The 22,511-nt window shown below is 38.4% G+C and overlaps 6 protein-coding genes across 43 annotated transcripts; 1 reads left to right on the top strand and 5 right to left on the bottom strand.

Annotated features, from left to right (window-relative positions):
• Positions 1-1,634: 1,634 nt before the first annotated feature.
• On the bottom strand, positions 1,635-5,075 carry LOC147919316 (uncharacterized). Of its 2 annotated transcripts, none has more exons than XM_019242004.2 (3): positions 4,811-5,075; positions 3,988-4,049; positions 1,635-2,249 (listed from the first exon to the last, which is right to left on the bottom strand). In XM_019242004.2, the coding sequence occupies exon 3, from the start codon at positions 2,244-2,246 to the stop codon at positions 1,728-1,730; it is 519 nt and encodes a 172-aa protein (XP_019097549.1). In that variant the 5' UTR covers positions 2,247-2,249; positions 3,988-4,049; positions 4,811-5,075; the 3' UTR covers positions 1,635-1,727. The 2 variants fall into 2 exon arrangements, with proteins under 2 accessions (XP_019097549.1, XP_087362268.1); XM_087506142.1 differs by having other exon boundaries at positions 3,988-4,059; positions 4,811-5,023.
• Positions 2,942-3,601, bottom strand: LOC104772664 (glutathione S-transferase T3-like). Its single transcript, XM_010497253.2, has one exon. It carries the CDS (start codon positions 3,599-3,601, stop codon positions 2,942-2,944), a length of 660 nt encoding a protein of 219 aa, XP_010495555.2.
• A 96-nt stretch (positions 5,076-5,171) lies between the features above and the next one.
• Positions 5,172-6,193, bottom strand: LOC104771261 (MLP-like protein 31). Its single transcript, XM_087506143.1, has 2 exons — positions 5,773-6,193; positions 5,172-5,675 (listed from the first exon to the last, which is right to left on the bottom strand). Exons 1-2 carry the CDS (start codon positions 5,999-6,001, stop codon positions 5,398-5,400), a joined length of 507 nt encoding a protein of 168 aa, XP_087362269.1. The 5' UTR covers positions 6,002-6,193; the 3' UTR covers positions 5,172-5,397.
• A 956-nt stretch (positions 6,194-7,149) lies between these two features.
• On the bottom strand, positions 7,150-8,962 carry LOC104771258 (uncharacterized). The gene is made up of 5 exons (XM_010495760.3): positions 8,645-8,962; positions 8,229-8,481; positions 8,010-8,098; positions 7,788-7,895; positions 7,150-7,499 (listed from the first exon to the last, which is right to left on the bottom strand). The coding sequence occupies exons 2-5, from the start codon at positions 8,425-8,427 to the stop codon at positions 7,293-7,295; spliced, it is 603 nt and encodes a 200-aa protein (XP_010494062.1). The 5' UTR covers positions 8,428-8,481; positions 8,645-8,962; the 3' UTR covers positions 7,150-7,292.
• Positions 8,963-9,079: 117 nt separating this feature from the next.
• LOC104771259 (late embryogenesis abundant protein 47) lies at positions 9,080-10,029 on the top strand. The gene is made up of 3 exons (XM_087506141.1): positions 9,080-9,231; positions 9,312-9,581; positions 9,702-10,029. Exons 1-3 carry the CDS (start codon positions 9,091-9,093, stop codon positions 9,858-9,860), a joined length of 570 nt encoding a protein of 189 aa, XP_087362267.1. The 5' UTR covers positions 9,080-9,090; the 3' UTR covers positions 9,861-10,029.
• A 125-nt stretch (positions 10,030-10,154) lies between these two features.
• LOC104771256 (uncharacterized) lies at positions 10,155-21,569 on the bottom strand. Of its 37 annotated transcripts, none has more exons than XR_015593738.1 (44): positions 21,199-21,555; positions 20,726-20,911; positions 20,458-20,547; positions 20,084-20,154; positions 19,806-19,961; positions 19,415-19,532; positions 19,259-19,314; positions 19,110-19,164; positions 18,961-19,017; positions 18,732-18,833; positions 18,503-18,583; positions 18,333-18,385; positions 18,004-18,073; positions 17,691-17,754; positions 17,438-17,586; positions 17,212-17,339; positions 17,070-17,127; positions 16,810-16,907; positions 16,633-16,720; positions 16,429-16,494; positions 16,299-16,358; positions 16,047-16,133; positions 15,681-15,867; positions 15,520-15,563; positions 15,306-15,434; positions 15,063-15,194; positions 14,913-14,965; positions 14,769-14,817; positions 14,605-14,663; positions 14,343-14,482; positions 14,075-14,274; positions 13,850-13,978; positions 13,698-13,783; positions 13,433-13,548; positions 13,237-13,349; positions 13,023-13,146; positions 12,732-12,853; positions 12,473-12,620; positions 12,195-12,369; positions 11,567-11,891; positions 11,339-11,478; positions 10,907-11,031; positions 10,627-10,828; positions 10,155-10,462 (listed from the first exon to the last, which is right to left on the bottom strand). XR_015593738.1 is itself a non-coding variant. In XM_010495753.2 (44 exons), exons 1-44 carry the CDS (start codon positions 21,301-21,303, stop codon positions 10,375-10,377), a joined length of 4,899 nt encoding a protein of 1,632 aa, XP_010494055.2. In that variant the 5' UTR covers positions 21,304-21,569; the 3' UTR covers positions 10,155-10,374. The 37 variants fall into 37 exon arrangements, 34 of the variants coding, with proteins under 34 accessions (XP_010494055.2, XP_010494059.2, XP_010494057.2 ...); XR_015593739.1 differs by having other exon boundaries at positions 16,047-16,130; XR_015593740.1 differs by having other exon boundaries at positions 10,907-11,025; positions 16,633-16,717.
• Positions 21,570-22,511: the final 942 nt, after the last annotated feature.

Raw genomic sequence — 22,511 nt, 5'->3', positions numbered from 1 at the left:
ATTAAAAAACAAAAACATAACACACAACATGAAATAAAACATAGAAACATATTTAATTAAAACATGAAACATATTTAATATCCAAATTTAGTCCATAAATGTTCAACTAAATCAAGTTTCAATTGGTCATGCACTTCTCTATCACGGATTATTATTTGACCATTCAGCACGTTGCTAATATTTGAATTCATATTGATAGAATATGAAAGATCCACACCGTCTGCTTGTGGGAAATCAGAAACGTCAGCTTGACTGTATCCATCTCGTTCATTTTCAACAATCATATTGTGGAGTATGATACACGCCCTCATAATCAATCCCACTTGGTCTTTATCCCATAAAAGACATGGATTTTTAATGACCGCGAATCTAGCTTGTAGGACACCGAACGCACGCTCAACATCTTTTCGGGCACTTTCTTGGCACTCAGCAAATAAAGATGCTTTTGGAGTCTGCGGTAGTGGTATGGATTGAATAAACGTTGGCCATTTCGGATAAATACCGTCTGTCAGATAGTAAGTCAAATTGTACTCTCTGCTGTTAACGTAGTAGGTAACTTGTGGAGCTTGACCATAAAGTATATCATTAAAAGTACCTGGAGAACATTAATATCGTTAAAAGTACCTGGAGATCAAGAACATTAATATCGTTAAAAGTACCTGGAGATCCAAAAAAGGCGTGCCATATCCAGAGATCATATGACGCGACCGCCTCTAAAACAATTGTTGGTTTGCCGGATCCTCGTGTATACATGCCTTTCCAAGCTGTTGAGCAATTCTTCCAAACCCAATGCATACAGTCGATGCTTCCAACCATCCCGGGAAATCCACGTTCTTCTGCAACATATAGTAATCTTTGAAGATCCTCTGGTGTGGGTCTTCTTAGATATTCATCGCCAAAGAAATTGACAACTCCACTGACAAAATGTTGCAAACATTTTCGAGCAGTTGTTTCACCAAGTCGGACATATTCGTCCACCTTATCACACCCGCCACCATATGCTAGTAGCCTAATTGCTGCAGTACATTTTTGGATCGGAGAAAGGCCAAGCCTTCCTGTGGCATCTCTTCTTTGTCGGAAATAAGGATCTTCTGCAGTAAGACGGTCGACAATACGCAAGAATAATGGCTTGTTCATTCTAAAACGTCGTCGGAATACATGGGGAAGATATGTCAGAGATTCACTGAAATAATCATTCCACAAACGGTTGTGGCCTTCTTCCCGATTTCTTTCAATGAATTCTCGTTTCTTTTTCTTTTTCACAAAAGGTTGTCCATGAATATCATGGTTATCAAAAAAATTTGCAAAATAGGACTCAAAAAGTGGATCATCATCCTTTGCAAAATTAAAATTTGAATGAGAAGAAGAACCCATTGAATAAAAAATTTAAATGGCTTTAGAATAGTAGAAGAGATGTGAATGATATGAATGAGTAGAAGAGATGTGTATATATAGAACTAAATTATGTATCTTGTGATTCTCTTCTCACAATTCCCGTGAGACTTTGTTGTAGTTTTATATGTTGTATTTTTGTGTTTGTTTTTTGTTCTCATATATCTTGTGATCCTTGCTGTATTCTTGTGTAGGGAAAAAACAATATCATGTGATCCTTCACATGTGAACAGCTGACCGAGTTTGTAAAATGTTATCATATAGCTATAGTCAAGTACATGAAACCAGTCTCAATCAAACTTAAACAACACCATACATAATCAAATTAAACTACCCTATTTAAACATAATCAGACATAGCACAGCAACCAAACATAATAGGACACCAAGAACCAATTCCAAACTGAATATGAACACTCTGTTCTTCGTATTCAACTCAGCAAGCAGCTTCTCTAGCTTGTTGATCTTCTCATCAGTTTCTTTCTTCAAGTGTTTGATCTCGCTCAGCTCAGTTTCATAGTGAGTAAGAGTATCTACCTTTGATGCAACCTTCCCATAGTTTGTTTCAGTTGCTCTCATCTCCTCCATCACCGCAACATCCCACCACTTCCATATATGGCACTCGCCATCGTCTATGTTCCCACAAGAGAAGAACTTTCTTCCTGGATCATTCCTCGAGTAACATGTGTCAATGATAGGTTCAACACCACAATAACACTTCTTGGGGAATCCCAACTCAAGTTCACTGTCTGCATAGTTGTAAGCACTTGACTCGGATGGCTGGCTAGATTCTTCGTCAACCAGATAGCCATTACAGTCAGATGACGACGGCTGGCTATAGCTATATCGCCCCATGTTCTGTTAACAAAAGCATTAGACAAACAAGAAATTAGACATTCGTTTGAAACTAATAGACAATAATATGCAAATTAGACATTCGTTTGAAATTAATAGTCAGATAATATGCAAATAAGAAGTATACAGAAAAACATCAACTTATAATTATAATTAGACATCCGCTTACACATCAACTTATAATTAGACATCCGCTTACACATCAACTTATAATTAGACATCCGCTTACACATCAACTTTTAAACAAACAAGACTCAACAAGACTCAACTTATAATCAAACAAGACTCAACAAGACTCAACTTATAATCAAACAAGACTTAACAAGACTCAACAAGACTCAAAAAGACTCAAACAAGACGCAACAAGACGCAACAAGACGCAACAAGACGCAACAGGACACTTCTCGACCAGATTTGTTCTAATACTAATCATCCACTAAGTCAAGTAGCTTCTCTTTCATAGATTCTTCTTTCGGAGTAAGCGGTCCACTTTTGGCCAGCAAACTGTCAAGAATTTGCATTTTTGACAATCTCTCTTTCAGCAGCAATTCTTCCTTCTTGATTTCCCACATGCCTTGTTACTCCTTCAAAGTCTTCTCTTCCTTCGCTTCTGTATGAGTCTTCCTCTGTTTGGCCTTACTTGCGTCTCTACCAGTAGGCCTTGTGTTTGTTGGCTCATCTATATTACCGCCGGTCTAAGAAGCTGAAGATTGTGCAGGATCATCAAAGAGTCTTTTCTTGTTGGTTACTTCAGGTGCTTTACCATTAACACTCTCACACCATTTCTGGTCGTAGCGTAACTCTAACCAACAATGCTCAAGAACGGATTTTTTCTGATAAATGTTGTAGTACATATCATACGCTGTCTTCATTATATCATCCTCATTCTGACCACTAGTTTTAGCCCTCACCGCAGCAGCATACGTTCCACAAAACTTCCCGACCGTATCTTGGATCTTAGCCCATCTCTGTTTACACTGAATTGGCCCTATCTTCTCATTGCCATCAGAAAGTGGACTGTCTGAAAAATAATTAGCAACCCTATTCCAGAAGGTCTTGCCCTTCTGATCATTGCCTTTCACAGCATCCTTGCTGGTGTTTAACCACCCGCTAATGAGAATCCGGTCATCAGAAGGTGTCCATTTCCTTCTTTCCCTATGACTTGCAGTTGTGTCTTCACTTGGGGAAGCTGCGGAACTGACTTGGGAACTAAAGAGAGGAACTGGGGACGAAAGAGTAGGTATATTTGGGTAGAGGGAATCAAAAGAAATGGTTTGAGGATAGCCACCCCCTTGCTGACTATTCATAAGTCCCACAAAATTTGTGGACTGGTTTAGATCATGGTCTGACTCCATAGTAGCAAAGAAGAAAAGAAGAGTGGTTTATGCTTGAGAGGTGTAGAAAAGAAGAATGGTTTATGCTTGGAAGAAAAGAAGAATGGTTTATGCTTGGAAGATATTTGGGTTTGTGGTTTAAAGATCAAGAAAAGCTTAGTTTATAAGGTGAAGCATATTGGAGTTACAATTAATTCTCGACACCAAACACACAATGAATACACAACCTAGTCACTTCCATTAATGATAGAACAACCACCAATTAAGAATAATGACAACCTAGTCACAAAGAAGTACACATAGGAGCACAAATAAACAGTCATGCTATAACTCACTACCCCAAAATAGATACTACCAAACAAACAAAGCAATCAATTTGCAGCTAAACCAGTTAGATGTATATTTACCTCTTTTGGTTGGTTGAAATGTTGTTTCCTTGTCGCCTTAAGTGTGACTTGTTTGAGCTCAACTAAAAGAAACTCACAAAACAAGAAACAAGAAATGGTTTTAGTAACTATGTAAAGACATCCATTAAAGCATAACTACAAGTACATGAGTCTTAATTAATACCAACTGTGTAAAGACATCCATTAAAGACACAACAACCAACAACCAACCCAATCCGACTATGAAACAACATTTTTTGTTTGATTATGAACCACAACACTCATAAAACAAACTCGGACTACTAGTGTTTCTTGTTTCTGATTACACAGTTGATTGATTACACATTGCTAGTGTTTATGGTTTCTAGAGATAAACACAAAAATTTTTAGTGGGTCTCTGTTTTTGTTTGGAATCGAGAGAGAAAAGAAACTTAATATTTTACAAAATCAAATACTCATTTTGATTGTAATACTTGTTTCTAGTAATTAAAAAGAAGAAAACTTAGTTAATATCCTTTTGGTTAAACAAGTTTCTCTATGATTTTATATATGCAACAATATATAAATCACTCGAAATTTCCACACATTGTATGATCTTTTTTCTTCTTTCGTTTAATTAGCGACAGAAGTTGTTACATAGATCAACTGAGACTCTTATATGGACTCAAAAACCATGAAATTTCAACAAAAACGAATCCTATATCCATGATTTATAAACATACAAAACAACCAATTGATGAAACGCAAATGAAACCAGCATACAAACAAAAGACATAATTAAATTAAGATTGAGTCATTTTTCAAATAAACAATCAACAATTCTTAGACATGCAAGAGCAATTACCTGAACAAATCGAACTGCTTGAATCTTCCCCAAATATTAGGGTTTTGACGGATCGATCTACACCGGAATCACATGCCTTCTACTTCACCGGAACCAAATCGCCGCCGAATCCATGGACAATCAGACGTGGGAATCAATTGGAAGAGAAGCAATAAGTTTTTCGGAATCGAAGAAGAGATTCAATGGAAATCGCGATTTGTCGAGAGAGAGAGAGATAGAAGAGAGAAAAGGAAAGTGAAAGAGAAATGAAAAAAAAAATAAACCCATTAAATTGGCTTTTTCCCTTCAACCATTGATTTGGTGCCACCTGTCCAGCAAGAGACGTTTCTTTCCATCCTAAAATTAGAAACGATTCTTGCAATTCCTTAACTTATGTTGATTAATTATTAATATTACACCTAAGAAATTTACTAAGAAACAAGTAAGGACTCCTCAATGAGGATAGTCTTACAAAAGAATACTTAACATGAAGTATGCAAAATACCAGACATTTCATCATGAAATTAAATTCATAAACTTTATCTCATCTTAATCTAGAAAGAGCATGAGCCATAGCTAGCTATTGCCAAAACCCAAAAGTCTATCTATTATTCCTCGGATAAGAGGTGTTCATCGATCTCTTTGGTCATCTCAGCCAAGAAAGGGAGGAAATTCTCGGGGTGAGGCACGTTCTCATCATTCCGCTCGTACTCAAGGTGCCATTTCACCACACTTCCAACCCCACCTTCCTTCGGGGTTGCCTGAATCGTAATCAAGAAACTCTTGTACACGGCCAAAACATCTCCTTCTATGACCCTAAACTTTATCAGTTTCTTCTCTGGTTCCACCAATTCGATTCTTTCTTTTGCCACCTTTGCCTTCCCCCCTACACCCAAATTAATTCTTCACCAATCAAATCTACTATATATATATCCACAAAATATCTACGTTATAAAAAAATAAAAATGCATAGAAGTTATCACCATAAACGTAGTTCCAGTTGACAATACTGCCTACGGTGCCCCACTCCCCTTCGAGCAGATCACATGCTTGCACTTTGCGAGAAGTGGCTTTGGCGACATTGTCTGGTCTTCCTGCATACACGTGATAGAATTTCGCCGCAGGAGCTTTGATGTCAACTTCTACCTCAACCTCTCCTAATAGAGAAGTCTTTGGCATCTCCTTTGTAGTCGCCTCCCCGGTCTCTGCCATGTTTATTCACCGGCTGCTTCGCTCTCCTCCACTAGTATAATCTCCACGAAACGTATTTTGACAAACTGGAATGCCGTATTCCCATTAGAGTTCGTGGCTTTCTTATACAGAGGAAGGAGTGAACAACTGTTGACTAAACAAATAAATATTTTATCTAACTCATAAAAAAAAAGGAGATCTTCCATTTCTCATTTAATTTTTATTTATTTTCCTATATATAAAAATCTTTTGCTATATATATTCATATATTTTGCCATATATAGTTTATTCTAAATAAATATATTTGACTACTGTATATACTAAAATCTAATAAAATATTTTAAACATGAAAATTAGTATATTGCGTGTTAGACTACAATAAGCCTCATCCAACTTTATATAGTGAAATTTGTATTTTTGATTGTGCTATCTCTCTATCTTATCTAATTTCCCTACTTTTTTCTCTTTTTTAAGTTGAGTAAGATTTTGTGTTTATGGTTATTAGTGTGACACCATCTCCCCTTATTTAATTTACTAGCTGCATTTATAAAAAAAATCAGAGGCATACTCGGCGAGGTTGATCACATCCGCCTACATAATTCATAAAATAATATTAATATACATCTAAATATATACCATTGCGCATACACAATGCCATATAATAAGTACACAACATGCAATCAATACGTCCAGCATCATACAATACCTTGAGAACCTCGATTCTTAAGCTGAACTCTAGGTCTCTCTAGCCACTTGGATCATTTGTGCCTTCGTCTTCTGAGCCAGAGGGTTCAGAAAGATCACTCTCCACCTCGTCTTTGGTCATGAATTGGTACCAATTCTCTCCTCTGCCCAGTCAACATTAGTGAACTGCTCAGACAAGAACAACGTCACTCCGGATACGGTCCCCTTTCGTTTCCGCATCGGCAAGTGTCATGTTGATTTCTCATGTACGCACTATTGTGCAAAACTAGTTTCCCCGCAGAGTATCCTCCGAAAGAATATATTTTTTTTTATCCATTTTTGTTTCTTACATTTGACTGAATATCATTGTTTCAATCTTTTGCTTCCTTTCATTACAATAACGATTACATGAAACAGAGAGAAATCTGATAATGCATTGCTTAAGACTATAGAATTTCCAAGTGAGTGAGAGAATGCAAAGCAGATTTTGAGTGCACAAAACCATTACATAACCTTCTGATTTTGTTTAGAGAGTGACAATCTATAGACTGCTATCTATATATTATATAAATAATAAGCAACCAAAACTGTTGTTAAAATTACATAACACCTTGGGAACCTAGACCGGTTAATTCTTCTTTCCCTTGTTTTTTCTAGATGGAACTACCGTCCAGCCATCATCGGCTACTGGTTCATCAACCGGCATGGCTTCTGGTTTACGGTTTGAGCTATTCTCAGATGCATCCACCATCATGTCTGTGGTTTGATCATCATTCATGCTTGTATCCTCATCATCACCGTCCTCGTCGCTTTCCTCATCATCACCATTTGCAACCTAGCAATACAAGAATTGGTATAAGACAACTCAATTCTAACTAAACTCTGAAATAACCCCAGCTAGATATGTACGAGGAACCAAACAAATGTAGTAAAAATTTGAAATACCCTAGCAAAAAACCACACAGACATGATTTCCAAGAAGGGTACTGGATACATGTAGAAGCTAACCTAAATATTACTACAGACAATATCTTGCTTTGACATGAGTTTTACTATTTGTGACTCAGCCTCAGGAATGTGAAAGCAACAAGACAGATGTAAAATGAAATTAAAAAGAACCAACCTTGACGACACTTGCTTTCGCCTTAAATTTAGTAGCCCTTAGCTTCTCAACCATTTGGAAGTTACCGACACAGCATTCTTGGTACAAATCCAGTAGTGACTCTGTCACCTTTCAATTGCATAGCAAGTAAAAGACTCTCAGTAGCCCAAAAACAAGAAACGACTCAAGACATTTCAATAGGTTTAAAATTCCAAAAAAAAAAGTAGTATACATATACATTACCTCTTCGGGGCTTCCATCATCAGCCTCAGTATTAAGCTCATTAAGACCATTCTCTAGAATATCAACTAACCGATCATAGTCCATTGGATCTACAAACCAACCAAACCATTGCAGAACTAGTAATCGTAATTCAGAATTCAGAGAGAACAAGTACGTTCTTGATAGATTTAATAATTAAAAAATAAAAAATAAAAAATAAAATCAATGAAGAAACCCAACCTTTTGATAGGGTGAAATGATCGAAAATTTGGGAGATGGTGTTCTCAGCTTTCGCTTGAGAATTTTTGCCGCCCCAACCGTTTTCGACGGCGGCTCTCATAGCAGTCCACCGCGAAAGTATCAAACCGATTCCTTCGTGCAGCATGGCAACCTCCTCATCACCAATCACTTCTACCGGTACATTAACGTTCTGATTCATTCTCTTTCCTTCTTCTTCTTCTTCTTCTTCTTCTTCTTCTTCTTCTTCTTCTCTCTGTTGATCAATCAAACACTTGAGGTAAGAACGAAGCCAATTACAAGACTGAGTTACAAAATTCAGAGCTATAGATTCAACCACACACAAAAAAAAAAAAAAATACTAATCCAATTGAAAACCCTAAATCGCAAACTTTTGAATCATGGAGACAAGAGGAAACCTGAGATTGTCGAAACTCCGGCGAGACGGTGAGCAAAAGTAAGTTGGTTCCGGCGAGTAGGCGAAGATTTTTTCTTTTTGCTTTCACGATTTTGTGAATGGGGAAAGTAGCAGGAAGTGAGAGACACTGAAACTTCGAAACCCTAACCGAGTGATCTAGTAAGTAAACCGCATCGTACTGGTTTAATTGTCGGTTTGATTTTTTTTGTTTTGTTTTAAGTTTTAACCGAAACGAAATTAATCGAACCGAATTATAGATATGTTTGATTCTTTAATATGCCGGCTAAATTAAGACGGCAAAATCAGAGAAAGTTGAGGAGCACCTTTCTTCTTGTTATGTAAGATGAGTCACAGAATTGAATGGCTCATGCAAAACTATTATAAATTCTGAACATTACAAATATAAATATCGCCTAGACAAAAAAATATCAGGTTTGAGAATAAAAGATGAGCCAAGAACAACTAGAGAAACTTATAGATTGCGCTGACGGAAAAGGAGAGGCTGAAAAAGTTCCGGCGGCAGTTGGAGGTATTGATGCAGCCGAGGACAAAAAGAAATGTGTTGTCGCCGAGGCCTCCGGTGAAAAGGTCCATTTTTCAAATCTTGTATATTTTTCTAACCATGTTCTAATCATATAATTCACGTGATTAGAACGTTACATTTGTAGGCGGAGGGAGAAGTAAACCGGAAAAAGGTGGCTCCAGCATCGGAAGGAACCATAACGATTGGAGAGGCTCTAGAGGCAGCGGTTCTCACAGCAGGTAATAAACCCGTTGAATGGAGTGACGCAGCTGCCATACAAGCAGCCGAGGTTAGAGCCACGGGACGGACCAACATCATGCCTGGCGGTGTTGCAGCTTCGGCTCAATCAGCCGCCACTCTTAATTCTCGGGTCACCTCCGAAGACGAAAAGACTACGCTCGCTGACGTTCTCACTGTGAGTAGAAATAACGGAACACACATGTGCAAAAACATTGATCCATGTACGTTTTTGTTTGTTACATTTGTGGGTTCTAACGATGTTTTCTCCTTTGGGGTACAATGGTGGTTTTGAAAGGGCGCAAGTAGTAAATTACCGTCGGACAAAGCAGCAACAAGAAAAGACGCAGAGGGAGTGACAGGCGCTGAGATGAGGAACGATCCTCATCTCACTACTTATCCGACCGGCGTGGCTGCCTCCGTCGCTGCTGCTGCTCGAATTAATCAGGCCAAGTGATACCATTCTTCTTTCTTGGTATTGAGAAGCCAAGTTTATATAAACTGACTACAATGTGTATATATGTCGATGTCTATAAGATTTTTTTTTTTTTTTTTAATTATTCGTATTTAATTGACGTATAAACTACATCTAAACCCAATATTAATTCAAAGAATATCCAGCAAAATCAGAATGAAAATAAAACAAGTGAAAACAAACATGGTAAAAAGAAGATGGATCAAATAAATGACAAGCTACATGAAAGCAGGTTAGACTGGTCCAGACAGGGTTAACCATGGTTCTCAGAATCAGTTAACAGAATACTTTGTTGGACCAACATACATAAAATCTCGGGAAATGGCGTATTGTAACATCAGCGGGAAAGAATGAAAAACACTCCCATGTTAAAAACGCACACAGAGTAAATTCGGTACAAGCTAAAACAGAGAATACAACCTATGTGGTCGAGAGCCAAAATTTTCTCAACAATCTAGCGTAAGAAGAGAAAGTTTAGAGCTCCAATCTACTACAATCAGCTAGATAGACTAACCTTTTCTAGGCCTAGCTCCATAGCAACTGCTCGTAGTAAAACTTGCACCAACTCCCTCACCTGCGTTTCCCTGGTGAAAACAAAACTCTCAAAATCAAATTTTGATAGGATCTTTTAGTAACAGAATTTCCCCACTATTGAATTTGATGGGTTGAAATCTGAGTTTTTAGTGACCGTAAAGAGATTTTGTCACCCTTTTTTGTTTCGAACGACAAACTGCAACTGAAGAAGTACCTTGACAACACAAGCTCGCACAGGGAGGGAAAAAGGACAAGTAGGTGCGCACGGGTGTCGCGGTTATCTTCGCGTAGGATGGTTTTCAGGTAGGGTTGCAACGGAAGAACAGATGCAACCTCAGGATGAATGCTGAGGTGGTCAAGTTCTTGGAGGATAAAGATAATCTCTTCAAGTCTAGCTGTTGGGATCGGACGGTTGCCTGCCAAAAAGATAACCACAGATTAACTAATGGCAAGCAAAAAAGATGTTAAAATTTCAAGAAATTGGAGACCCTTACCTAGATTATTCTCGTCGATTAAAAATGTACACAAAATGAATTCACATCTGGCCATTAGCGTGATGATAGAGATTTTGCTCACTTCTGCACTTGTGGAGTGCCACTCCTTGGTTTCAGAGCTGAAACTAAAAATGCAAAAGATATCGGTTTGTTAAACATGAGCGTAAGAATGGGTACCAAATCACTATTCATGGATATTTCTGATCTTCTGCAGAGAAATGGCAATGCGCCTGAGGTCTCTCTCTATGATTTGTCTGCATATTGTTATATGTGTTTGATTCGAAATACACAGCTAATGTCGAGGAGGGATTTATAAGAGGAGCAAGCTCTATCACATTATCAAAGTATGAAATACTAGTGTCTTCGCAGAAGAAGCAATAAAAAAATTAAAGGAATAGGCTATGATCATGAATATGCTCAACGTGATATTACCTGCTCAAGGAAAACAATTTCTGTAAGCATGTCAAGGAAAATCTACTACAGTGGGCAGGCATAAGCTCTACAGTTTCAACAGGCAATGAGCATGTACGTGATGCACAGCGATCTAGGGTTGAAACAAGCCGCTCCAGGACCTGTTTATTCAAGAAGTGGACACATCACATAAAAAACTCAGACATTAGGATAACAGAGAACGATTTACATGAAATTCAAGCTACTCACTTCTCGAGGTGCATCAACGGTCGACATAAGAATGATATCGCCAAGACCGTTTAAAAAGGCCATCTCAAGGGTCTCATTGGCCTTGAGTGCTGCAGCAGGGAGAGAATTTGAAGAAAGTGCACGTCCACAATAACCAACAAGGAATATATCGTAAACATCTCCTATTTCTTTCCAAATGCGTATTCTAGCTGTTTTGCTAATTTTTAGGTCTGTGTCACCACCCACAGAACATAATTTCACATCTTCAACAAGTAAACGGTTGAAGCCCTCAGCTGCTACCTTCCAGAGTGAACCATCTGGATTGTCTCGTCTTGTCATCATGCACCTGAAAATAAAAATGATCCTATAAGTTTTTTGTACACACTTCTCCCAGACACAGCAGAAGGAAAATCGACATGATAACTCAAACCAATCTACAGAAATTCAAGAACATTTTATTTTAGCAATTCTGGGCAGGGACATGGAACATGAGAGAGGATAAGGGGGGTTTGGGTTGACTAGATTAAGCAAACAACCGATGATTCCCCTTCGAAACTCATGTTATGAGACTTTGAGTTCAGAAGAGCCAACCCATTCGCACAATGCCTATCGGAATCAATAAACGGTATACAATGAGAGTTTATTTTACCTTCTCAGGTTCTGGATGAATTCGGGAAATAGGATATACTTTTCAACTGCAGGAGCTTGAAGGAGAAGCTCTACCAAGGCAGGTATCAGCTTTTCTGCAAACATATTAGTCGTAATTCTTGTGGTTGGAATTGTTTCAGACGAAGCATCAGCTTTATGTTCCAATACTTCACCGCCTGGGTGAAATAATAATAGAATATTAGATGAAGACTTGTTGAGAGTAAATTAACATCAAGTACTTACTTGCACAGTGACCTATGTTGTTTTTCTCAATCTCACCTTCCTCATTAGGCAGAACAGAATCAACCCGTGGAAGATAATGCAAAAACTCTCTTAGCAGGATTAGCCACATTGACGAAAGGTGCTCAGGAGGACCCAAAGAGGGCAAGATTTCCAAAACATGACGCAGTACAGGGGGTACATGTCCCTTGAATAATCAATGGAAGAATGAGATGCAGGAAGCCAAGTTTTGAGACTTAGTACTTGAGAGGAAGAAGAAGAAGAAGGTAAAGGATGAATAATGAGAGAACAGACTTACATATTCACTTTCAAAATTTTCACTATTTATGATGGCCTGTTTTATAGCTAAGTCTACAATTCCCAACAATTGCATGTACATTTTATCATCAAACATCTTCAGTGATTGCACGTATAGTTCACCTGTCAAAACATTAAACGAGAAAAAAAAAGGAAAGAGTAAGATCCAAATGTTACAAAAATTCTGTCATGCAAAGAAGAACACCTTTGTTTCAGCCATTTCTATTTACTGAAACTGTTCATCTTAGTCAACCAAAATGCAGATATTTCATTGAAAAAAAAACTGAATTACCTAAACCATGCAGAATCTCTTGTTTCACCTTGGTTGCTGTGTCGCCTGTGTAACTCGATGACTTCTGGAAAACAAGCTCATACACGTCCAGTACCGAATTAAGATATCGGAGTTGCAAGTTTCCCTGATTCATAAAAGAGTTAAGTTTAAAGAGTGAAACATAGATATAACAGTGTCTATAGTAACTCATAGATTTTTCAGATAGCGCTGTTACCTTGACACAGTGGGACACAACAGCTGTCTGCAAACAATTTATCGCTGCAAGTGATACCTCTTTGCTCCCATTGAAAATGCTATTCTTAACAAAAGCAAGCAAAGACTCCCATCCTACAGAAGTAGAAAGTTCCACAATATGTCAGCCTCTCCTAAACAATAAGCACTGCAGTCAAGGCAAATCACAATTCTCTCACCTGACCAGAAGTTAGGTAAGCTTTCAAGAAGAGGAAAATAAGACCGAAAGAGACGGGCAATCCCTCCAAGGACAAGGACAAATGTTTCATCCCACTGCTTCTGGGCTGTATTGCGACTGCAGATCAGAAAATGGATGGCAAGGTTCAGTGGTGGGAAAACTGGTAAAGGTCTTTTGAAAGAAATAAGCGATTTAGGCATCCAAGACTATAAGAAAGAGATGGAAAATGCAGAAGACATCCACACGAAGTGAATTCCTTTTGTCACCTATGATGTATAAGCATGTGCACTGCTTTCCCTCCTCGAGTTCCAATTTCTTTCCCTTGCCATTCGTCCTTTGATGATGTTGCAGCCTACAAAACAAGATTCACCTGTCAGAAGAGTCTTCTAAAATGACTTTATCGAATCACTTTCCTCACCTTGTGAGAGGCACCATCCAACATCGGGAAGATATAATTCCATAGACAATCTTCCCACATGCTTTTTGAAAGTTTGTTCCCATGACTTCCTAATATTTGAAAAAATGTCCTGACAGCTGAATTCCTGACCTGGAAATTTTTATAGCAATGAAAAAATAAGCTTGATGGGGCACCAACTTTCCAAGAAAATAAAAATTCACATAAAACGGTGGTCTATGAAAAGACCTCTGGTCGCTCGTCATCCACGAGTTTCTGAATTAATGAAAAGACTAAAAACAGCAATTTCTCATGGTTGACCACTTGTCTTCGAACTTCATAATCTGCCTTGTTCGAATCGCTGACCATATGGTCTTCCCCGTCCTCACCATTTGTTTGCTGTGGAGTGGAATCTGCATTATTGAATCCTGCAGGAACAGCTCAGCAGACTAACTATTTTATATATAGAGCTTCTTTTGAGGTGATAAGTGCAGAAGAGGATTTGAAACTTATTTACCCAATCCTTTGTCCGCTAGAGACCCATGGTGGAGTCCCTTTGCTACGAAATCAGTCAAAGTCCACAACAGACCAATGGCTGTCAAACTTATATTCAAATCAGCCTTCTGTGCACTATAAGCTCCAGTAACGTCTATGCACCTGAAATATTAACATCATTAACCACCATCTCATAAAAACTAGTAACATGTTGCATCTCTAACAACTAAGTATCAACGGGTATAATATGAAGCCTAGTAATTATAACTGAGACAGGATCATACACATGGAGACAGTCTTCCGGAAGAGTAGGAAGTCCATCATTCATAATAACCCGGAGACTCTGGAGGAACAAAGAAGGTATTAGTGACAAGGCATCAGTAAGCGATGGACTAAGGTCATACACTAAAACTTTTATTGAATCCACAGGCAGTCACCCTTAACTAACCTGGAACCCAAGGGTCGCCACATCCTTTTCTGATGCATCTGCAACAGACCTTAAGAGAATGTACGAGGAGTAGAATAAGTATATAGAATGGAAAATCCAATTTTACATGCGTGGAAGACACCAGAAAGGGAGCAGGAAACATACCTCAACATGTCAAGAATGCTTGGCCAGCTATAATACAACTTTTCTCCACATCTCTGAGGATATCAAATTTTATGCAGGAGCAAATCGTTAGATATTAAAGGTAAACGAAGCTCGATCGATGAATGTTCATATCGTGTATATATAATATACCTCAAGTATATGAAGGAGAATTTTTAATGACCCAATTCGAACATCGGCCTTTTGAGCAGAAAAGTAAAGAACCCTGAGGGAAGATAGTACAGCACATTCAACTGACTTTAACTGAGTTTCCTTTGATTCTACCTAGGAAGAATAACAAAACCAAAAAGGAAAAGATAAAATCAAAGCTAGGTCCTTTCTGCATGAGATGGAAAACTCTCAAATTTAAACAAGGACAGTGAAGAGAGTTCTCACATCCAGAGTTGCATTTCTTGATCTGGCTGGATCTTCTCCAAACTGCTCTGAACCTAAGACAGCACATATGGATTGATCCAGGGCATCAAGCGCCATATTTCTCAAGTTCTGATTTGAATGCTCAGCAAGCTGTAACATGCAGTTGAAGTGTCAGTAAAGCCCAGAACAATGTCAGATATCCTGCAAATAAACAAAACTATGAATGCCTCGTCACCTCAAGAAAGTGGCCAACCACTTGGTCCCATAGTGGTTCCACCCCTGTCATACGAAGATAAATCAAAATGACCAATATAAAAAATAATCCAGAGACTAGACAAATAGACAAGGCGACAGCATGGAAAACAAAGACTATACTCTGAAGATGTCAGAACATACTGTGAAGATTATTTACGAGTATAGAAATCATTCTGTCCACCGAAAAACTGATGCTCCCAATTTGTTTACTTGAAGCTGATGAAACACTACCCGAAGTTTCTGTCATGGATTGATGGGACAACATATGGAGTGCAGAAAGAAGTGATTTAACAGAAGACACTTGCATCAGCGCCGAGCTCTCAAACAGCTTGCAAGATAAAAGCAATGAGTCAAGGACCAGAAATTGCAGAAACTAGCTAACCCCATACAAACTACCGAGCACATCAACAAGGAGCTGATCTAAGCCTGATATGTAGCTTTAGCCATTGAAATCTCAACAAGAAGTCATTAACAAGAGCAATCGAAGGGCATAGATTATAGGCTTACCTGAGAATTTAAAGAAGAGAGAATGCTAAAGTCAGCGTACTGCCTAGAAGGCTCTCTGGTAAGCTTTGGGACTGCAGTTGTGACCTCCTAAAAGTAAAAGATAATGTTATACTTCCCAAGAAGCTTCATAAGAGTATTCACATATCAGAGAGTAAGATAAAGTGATACTGTGATAGACTAACTACAATAACAATCAAGCTATAGCATACAGCTATAAACACAGAATCCTGCATGGGGTGTTACCAAATTTACCTGGGTGGTTGCATGAGGAGAATGAATAGCTCGATCTAGGGCTGCCAGAGTTTCAAGGACCTGTATTCGTTTAGGATTTCTCGTTATCATGAGATAGATTACTAGAATATACTTGAAGCAAGACACTCACCAACACCCATGATGGCCCCAACACGTTATGCAACCTATGAGCAATGTTGAAGAGTGTCCTCAATGCCTGAAAAATAATCAAAAACGGCCTTAGGTCAGCCAAACATGTGTAACGAACTAATTCTAAATGCATAAGCGGCAAAGAATATATTTTCTTTTTTCAACATGTGCCTGTTCGAAAGAATGAGACACTGAATCTAAATACCTGAACATTCTTGGGTGTCAGGACAATGACATCTTTCTGATCAACCTGTGCTTCAGAACGTTTGGACACAGGAGACTGTACGACGCTGCTGAAACCACAAATTAAATACCAAAAATTTAACAGGCTTGCAATAATTGAGTAGCTTTGACATGATATATAGCAAAAATTTCAAGATACCTTTTCCTTTCCGCATCAGTTGGTAAAACGATTGTAAATTTACAAAGCGATGCAAGAAAAGAGTTCAAGGGTTCTACAGCATGAAGAACGCCACATGCCTGAGAGATATATTTAAGTATACTCATCAATTCTTCTTAATAGGTCGACAACAATTAGCTTAACTGGCAATGTAAAAAGTGTAAAGCAGGGAAACTTTATTTTTACGGATCACCAATAGCAGCCACAGGACAAATGGATACTTCGATCTATTTTACATTTACCTGGGTGAATGCTTGATATCCTTTCAGTATCTCCAATACGATTGCCTCTCCTTGTGACCTTCAAGAACATTTAGAATAAACAAAGTCCTCAGTGTTCGCTTTATCACAATCAATGCAATAGTCTGCAAAAAGAGCTATATACCTTGATAGTATAAGGGAAAATGCATCAAGTATAGTCAACCACAATGAATCTACCATTGAGATACAGAGATGTGAGGTTTTCCCAATATAATCAGATGAAGGAAGATGCTCGTATCTGGGAGATTCAAGCTGGAGGTTTGAAGAAAGGAAGGTATGAAAAATAAGAGACAACCGGGCAATGAGGAGCAAGAATATGGCATAGCAGAGGAGAACCCTGCATTAATTACCTCCCCAACGTCTACTGCTTCATCTGTTAACGTGGCGACTGTAAAAACAACTCCAAGTAAGCCTTCAATTGCCAAAGTTATTGCATGAGCTTCACTTGCAACGAGAACAGCCGCACTGGAAGCATCATTATCAAGAATCCATTCAATTCCTATAGCATTGGGGAAATATTTAATGACACCTTTCATTAGTATGGAGTAAAAATTTCCATAAAGGTAAATGAATAATGATCATAGCATCATAATAATTGATTACCTTTAGCTTTGCTACTAAACATCCCGGCAACAGCTGCTAGACTTTCCTCACTCGTCTCCTGAAACTACTTTCAAGAAAACCAATTCGAAAACTAAGTCATGCTCCAAAAATTTACTCCTGCTATTAGATGTCAATTCTTAAGCTAAATAAGCCTCTTTATAGTTCCTAAAGTTCTCCCAAAACAATCTTTCATGGTACACAAAATTAGTAAAACTAAATGTTAATCTAAAACCAACAGGTAAACAATTAAAAATAGTGACTACGGAATCTTGACTACAGAAAACATTAAGGGCAACTCGCCATACAAACCCACCTGTATGCTAGAAACAACTCGAGCAAGGGCTTTAACCATGCTCTCCACAACATTTGTGTTTTTGGGGTGCCTTGAAAGACAGATTTATCATTAGATCACATAAGCAACATAATCAAAGAAAAATCAGGACGAATAGAGTAAAGTCATTAGACATAGTATTACGATCTTAAACTTCACAGTAAAAGTGGGTAGAATCACGAGAAAAACTCTTAAAATTTAGAAAACTATCCACTGTACAGTATGAAAAACAAATCAAGACAGGAAGATTAGTCTCCTTAATTTGTATCATTAAGTGCATCACAAGAATAAATAGAAGTCAATAGCCTTACATATCAAAGTTCTGGAAAAGAATCCGTAACGTTCTTGCCTCAACACAAAACCCCTATTTAATGCACATACACAAGAGATCTTAGAATTGTGAATAGAAAAAAATTCAGCACAAACTCTTGTGCTGTCAAACATACACGTGAAAGCAGTAATAATGGAATGTAATGATTACCCTCAAAATCTCAAGAACGAGAATGCGATGCCACAGTGGCAAATCTAAAAATGTAGCTTTCACGAGCATACTTAGGAACACCTGAGCAGGCAGAACAGAATGGACGCGCATCAGTAAAGAAAACTTGCAAATATCATAGTCAACAGGAGAACCTGTTTTATGTGCTTGTTCCTATGCAGTCAATAGTACAAAAGTTAACAGAAAACATGAGAACTTGTGCATACTGTACCTCGCATTCTGTAATGAGAGACGAGCTATAAAGTCGAATAATATGAGCAACTGATCGCAGCACTAACCGGCGAAAATAAGGTTCAACCAATTCTCCCTCGAGCTGGGCAGTAACAAACTTAATTGTATGAGTAAATACATTTAGATATGCTTTAATACATCCAATTTTTTTTTTTTCAGATCACGTGGAAGCATACGAAGATACAAACGGCAGTGAGGTATGATTTTACCTCTGAACTGGTCCGAAGTGATGTCATCAGAAGGGAACAGATTTGGTGTCGCAAAACCTGATGAATTAATAGGTAAGCTTTTACAATAAGGCCATCATGCTAAATGGAAGGATGGAAAACAAGTGCACTTGGAAAGAGCATAGCATTACCTGTTCATAGGGAAGTAGTATCTTAAAAACTGATATATAGTTTGACAAAACAAACCTGCAAAGTAAATTGAGAACTCATGCATTTGAAACATGATTTTCAGTCATTTGAACATGTGCATCTACATTTTAAAAAACACTTGCCAACTCACTCAATTAGCTCGAGGGAAAAGGTACTTGGAAGAGAAGCAACATGCAACCAAGCTGCCTGTAAAGCATGAATACAACAATTAACTCAGAAAAATCCCTTTAACGACACTTAGTTGGAGAAGAGATACATTATCAGAATATAGTGAATTAACACATACAGATCCACCTGCAGCTGAGGCTGTCAGATCCTCAAGCAACCGCAGACCAAGTTTTCCAGTTTCACTCAGGGTGTCTCTCGTTGTCAATCGACCACAGATAGCATCCTTCTCCAAGGGCCTGCTTTCATATGTCTGTTAGTATATCAAATAACTGTAATACCAAATACCAAAGGTTCCAATTGAACAGCCATGAGTTCTATGGAGAGCCTATGTCTTTTATTTTATTAGGAAAAGCACAAACCAACCAGCATATAGAAATTACATTCTCCACTTGTGTATAAAAATAACCAAAATTCCACAAAAGCAAAAAAAAATATATCTGCCCAGCAAAGACAGTGCAAAGAATAAGATACAAGAGTAATTCAGACAGAATTAATAAGGATTGACGTACTCTGAGTTATTGATATTCTGACTCAAATCTCCAGCAACAGAGCCAGTCCTTGCTGTTTGGCTGCTAGAACCATATTTAGGCACAGGAAGGGACTCAGCCAAAAGCACTTGATCAAAAATCAAGGCAACTGCTTGCCTGAAGGTAGCTGCAGCCGTACTGGAGACCAGAAAAAAAAATACAAATCATGGATATTGATTTTGAAAAAAGTAATGAAAAGAAAAAACAAAAGAAATAAAAAAAAATACTATTGGAGAAATAGAAAAATAAAAGCAACTTACTTGTAAACGCTAGGAGATCGGTTGTTATCAAGAAGCCTGAGACAGATACTTAGCCCTAGGACCATATTATCCTGGAATAAAGAAAGACGCTTAAGCCTCACGAATAGCAAAGCCACAAAGAAGCAGATCTATGGAGATTTAATAATTTTTCATTAGCACAAGACAGTTTGGTTTACTGGTCTTGATTAATCGGCCACTCTAAAAAATCAATTTCCTGACATCTGCATTCTATTGTTATATGTATAAAACCATTTAACTTCTGCTTATGTCAATGACCAGGATCAGTACTGATATTTGGTCGACTATATAATTCAATCTACCAGCAGTTTTTCGTTAGATTTCCATTCTTACTAGACCAAACTTGTCGTACTCACCTCGGTTTCTGGATGTAGTCGAGACTGAAATATTATTAGAATAGTTTGTAGAGTCTTTAGTTGGATATTTTCTTCTGCCATTTCTGAATGCTGCAAGTTAGGAAACACCAAGTTAGGTAGCGCTTTGCAAGAAATGTAAATCGGTTTCGCCTTTACCAACAAGAAACAAGAAGTTTTGTACCAAAAAAGGAAATTCAAATGCTTTGTGTTGCATTACAGAACAAGTATACAAACTATATAGAGAAGTTAAAGAGAAACTCTCACTTACATCTTTCAAGGTATAAAGTATCTCCTTTAGAGATGAAGGTTCAACAGCATCATGAGATATAAGCTTCTGCAAGCAGGAAAGTCCTATAACACTAAGTTTTGTATTCCTGACTCCACACGCCATCAGAAAGATCCGAAGAATGTCTTCATTACTTGAGAGATCACTGGCACTTGATGACGACCGAAGCTGAAAAAAAAGATTATACCATAAGGAACTTACAATTCAATTCATCAGAAACATTCCAACAACGATTTCAAGAATATAAAATGCCCATCAATTCCTCATATTCAGTAATATAACCCCAAGTGACATGAAACAGAGATATCTCTCAAGTGATTTAGCTCAACAATTCATGCTTTGGCAGTCTATCACTCTTCACTTGACCAATCAGACAATAAATTCAATCTACAGAGACTCAATTGAAAAGCGTAATTGGTAACAGAGCTCGGACGGTACAGTTGTACATTACTAACCTTCAAGATTGCGTGCTCCGCTCCATCTTTCACGGCGGGATACCTCCGCCGCGCCTCGGCTGAGAGAGCTCGGAGATCCGCCTCCAAAGCCGCCACCAAAGCCATTTTTTTTTTCTTTTTGTTACTTGGAACCCTCTCGAGATTTGTAGAAGAGAGCAACTTCGATGCTACCAGGGAAATAGCTGAATCGAGGAGTTGGGCATTTAAGATCGGACACAAAAGAAAAAAAGCTCCGATCGTGACGAACTGAGAAGAAAGCAAAAAGTGGAAATCCAATGTAACCAAAAAAATCTTTGCGATAGAAAAAAAAAAAAAAAAAAAACTCAGACTAGAGCTGTGTATCTTAGCACGCGCATCTCACGTGCCTCAACTCTAAAATTAATTTGGTTAATAAGTATGGTTGTTTTGGTTTGGGTTTGGGCTTGGACTTGTCATGCAGTTAATCATGCCATTTTTACTTGTCCTCCTGCCCGTCAGGTTTGGGCTTTAGCCCATGTGCCGGTGGGCCCACTTTCCTTTCCGACGGATTTGGTGTACGCGAATGTGAATCACTTCTTAGGGCAGCAGAATCCTAGTGTTCATGTTGCGGCTTTTCCTTGGCTAATGTGGTATATTTGGAAAGCACGAAATGCACATTTTTTTGAAAATATTGTCGAGCAACCGGAGGATATTGTTAGGGTTGCAGAAGGCGAAGCTACAGGGTGGCAGTAGGCTCAGGCAAAGGAGGATTTAGATATCTATCACCCTATCCTTGTAGGTCTAATTGTCAGGGCGGATACTACTTCCCTTCCAACAATTTTTTCGGGTTACCGCTGTTTCATAGATGGTTCTTGGAAAGCAGGAGACCAATTTGCAGGTACCGGCTGGTGCTGTACCTCGCTCCAAGCTGTGTCGCCGTTGATGGGCGCTAGGACCTTCCGACGAAGTCTATCTCCTTTACATGCTGAAGCTGAAGCTTTCCTTTGGGCGATGCGCTGCATGATCGGTCATGATTTCAGAGACGTGACTTTCTATACAGACTGCTCAGATTTGGTGAAGATGGTGTCTTCTCCTTCCGACTGGCTAGCATTCTCGACGTACCTGGACGACATCAAGATTGATAGGGAAGAATTTACATCTTTTTCTTTATCTTTTATTTCAAGAAAAGCTAATGTTAGTGCAGATTCTTTGGCACGCCAAGCGCGTACCTCCCCGCATCATGTTTTGTTTGTAAACAATTTTCCTCCTAATTGGCTCGTTTGAGCTGATTCTTTTGTTGACAAAAAAAAGTATGGTTGTTTTGGTTCAATTCGGTTCTCAATAATGATTATGGT

Source organism: Camelina sativa, chromosome 20 (assembly GCF_030686135.1).
Source record: "Camelina sativa cultivar CO46 ecotype springtype chromosome 20, ASM3068613v1".
Lineage (NCBI taxonomy): Eukaryota > Viridiplantae > Streptophyta > Magnoliopsida > Brassicales > Brassicaceae > Camelina > Camelina sativa.
Note: the sequence above shows the minus strand (reverse complement) of the source record. Positions and strands in the feature narration are given on the sequence as shown.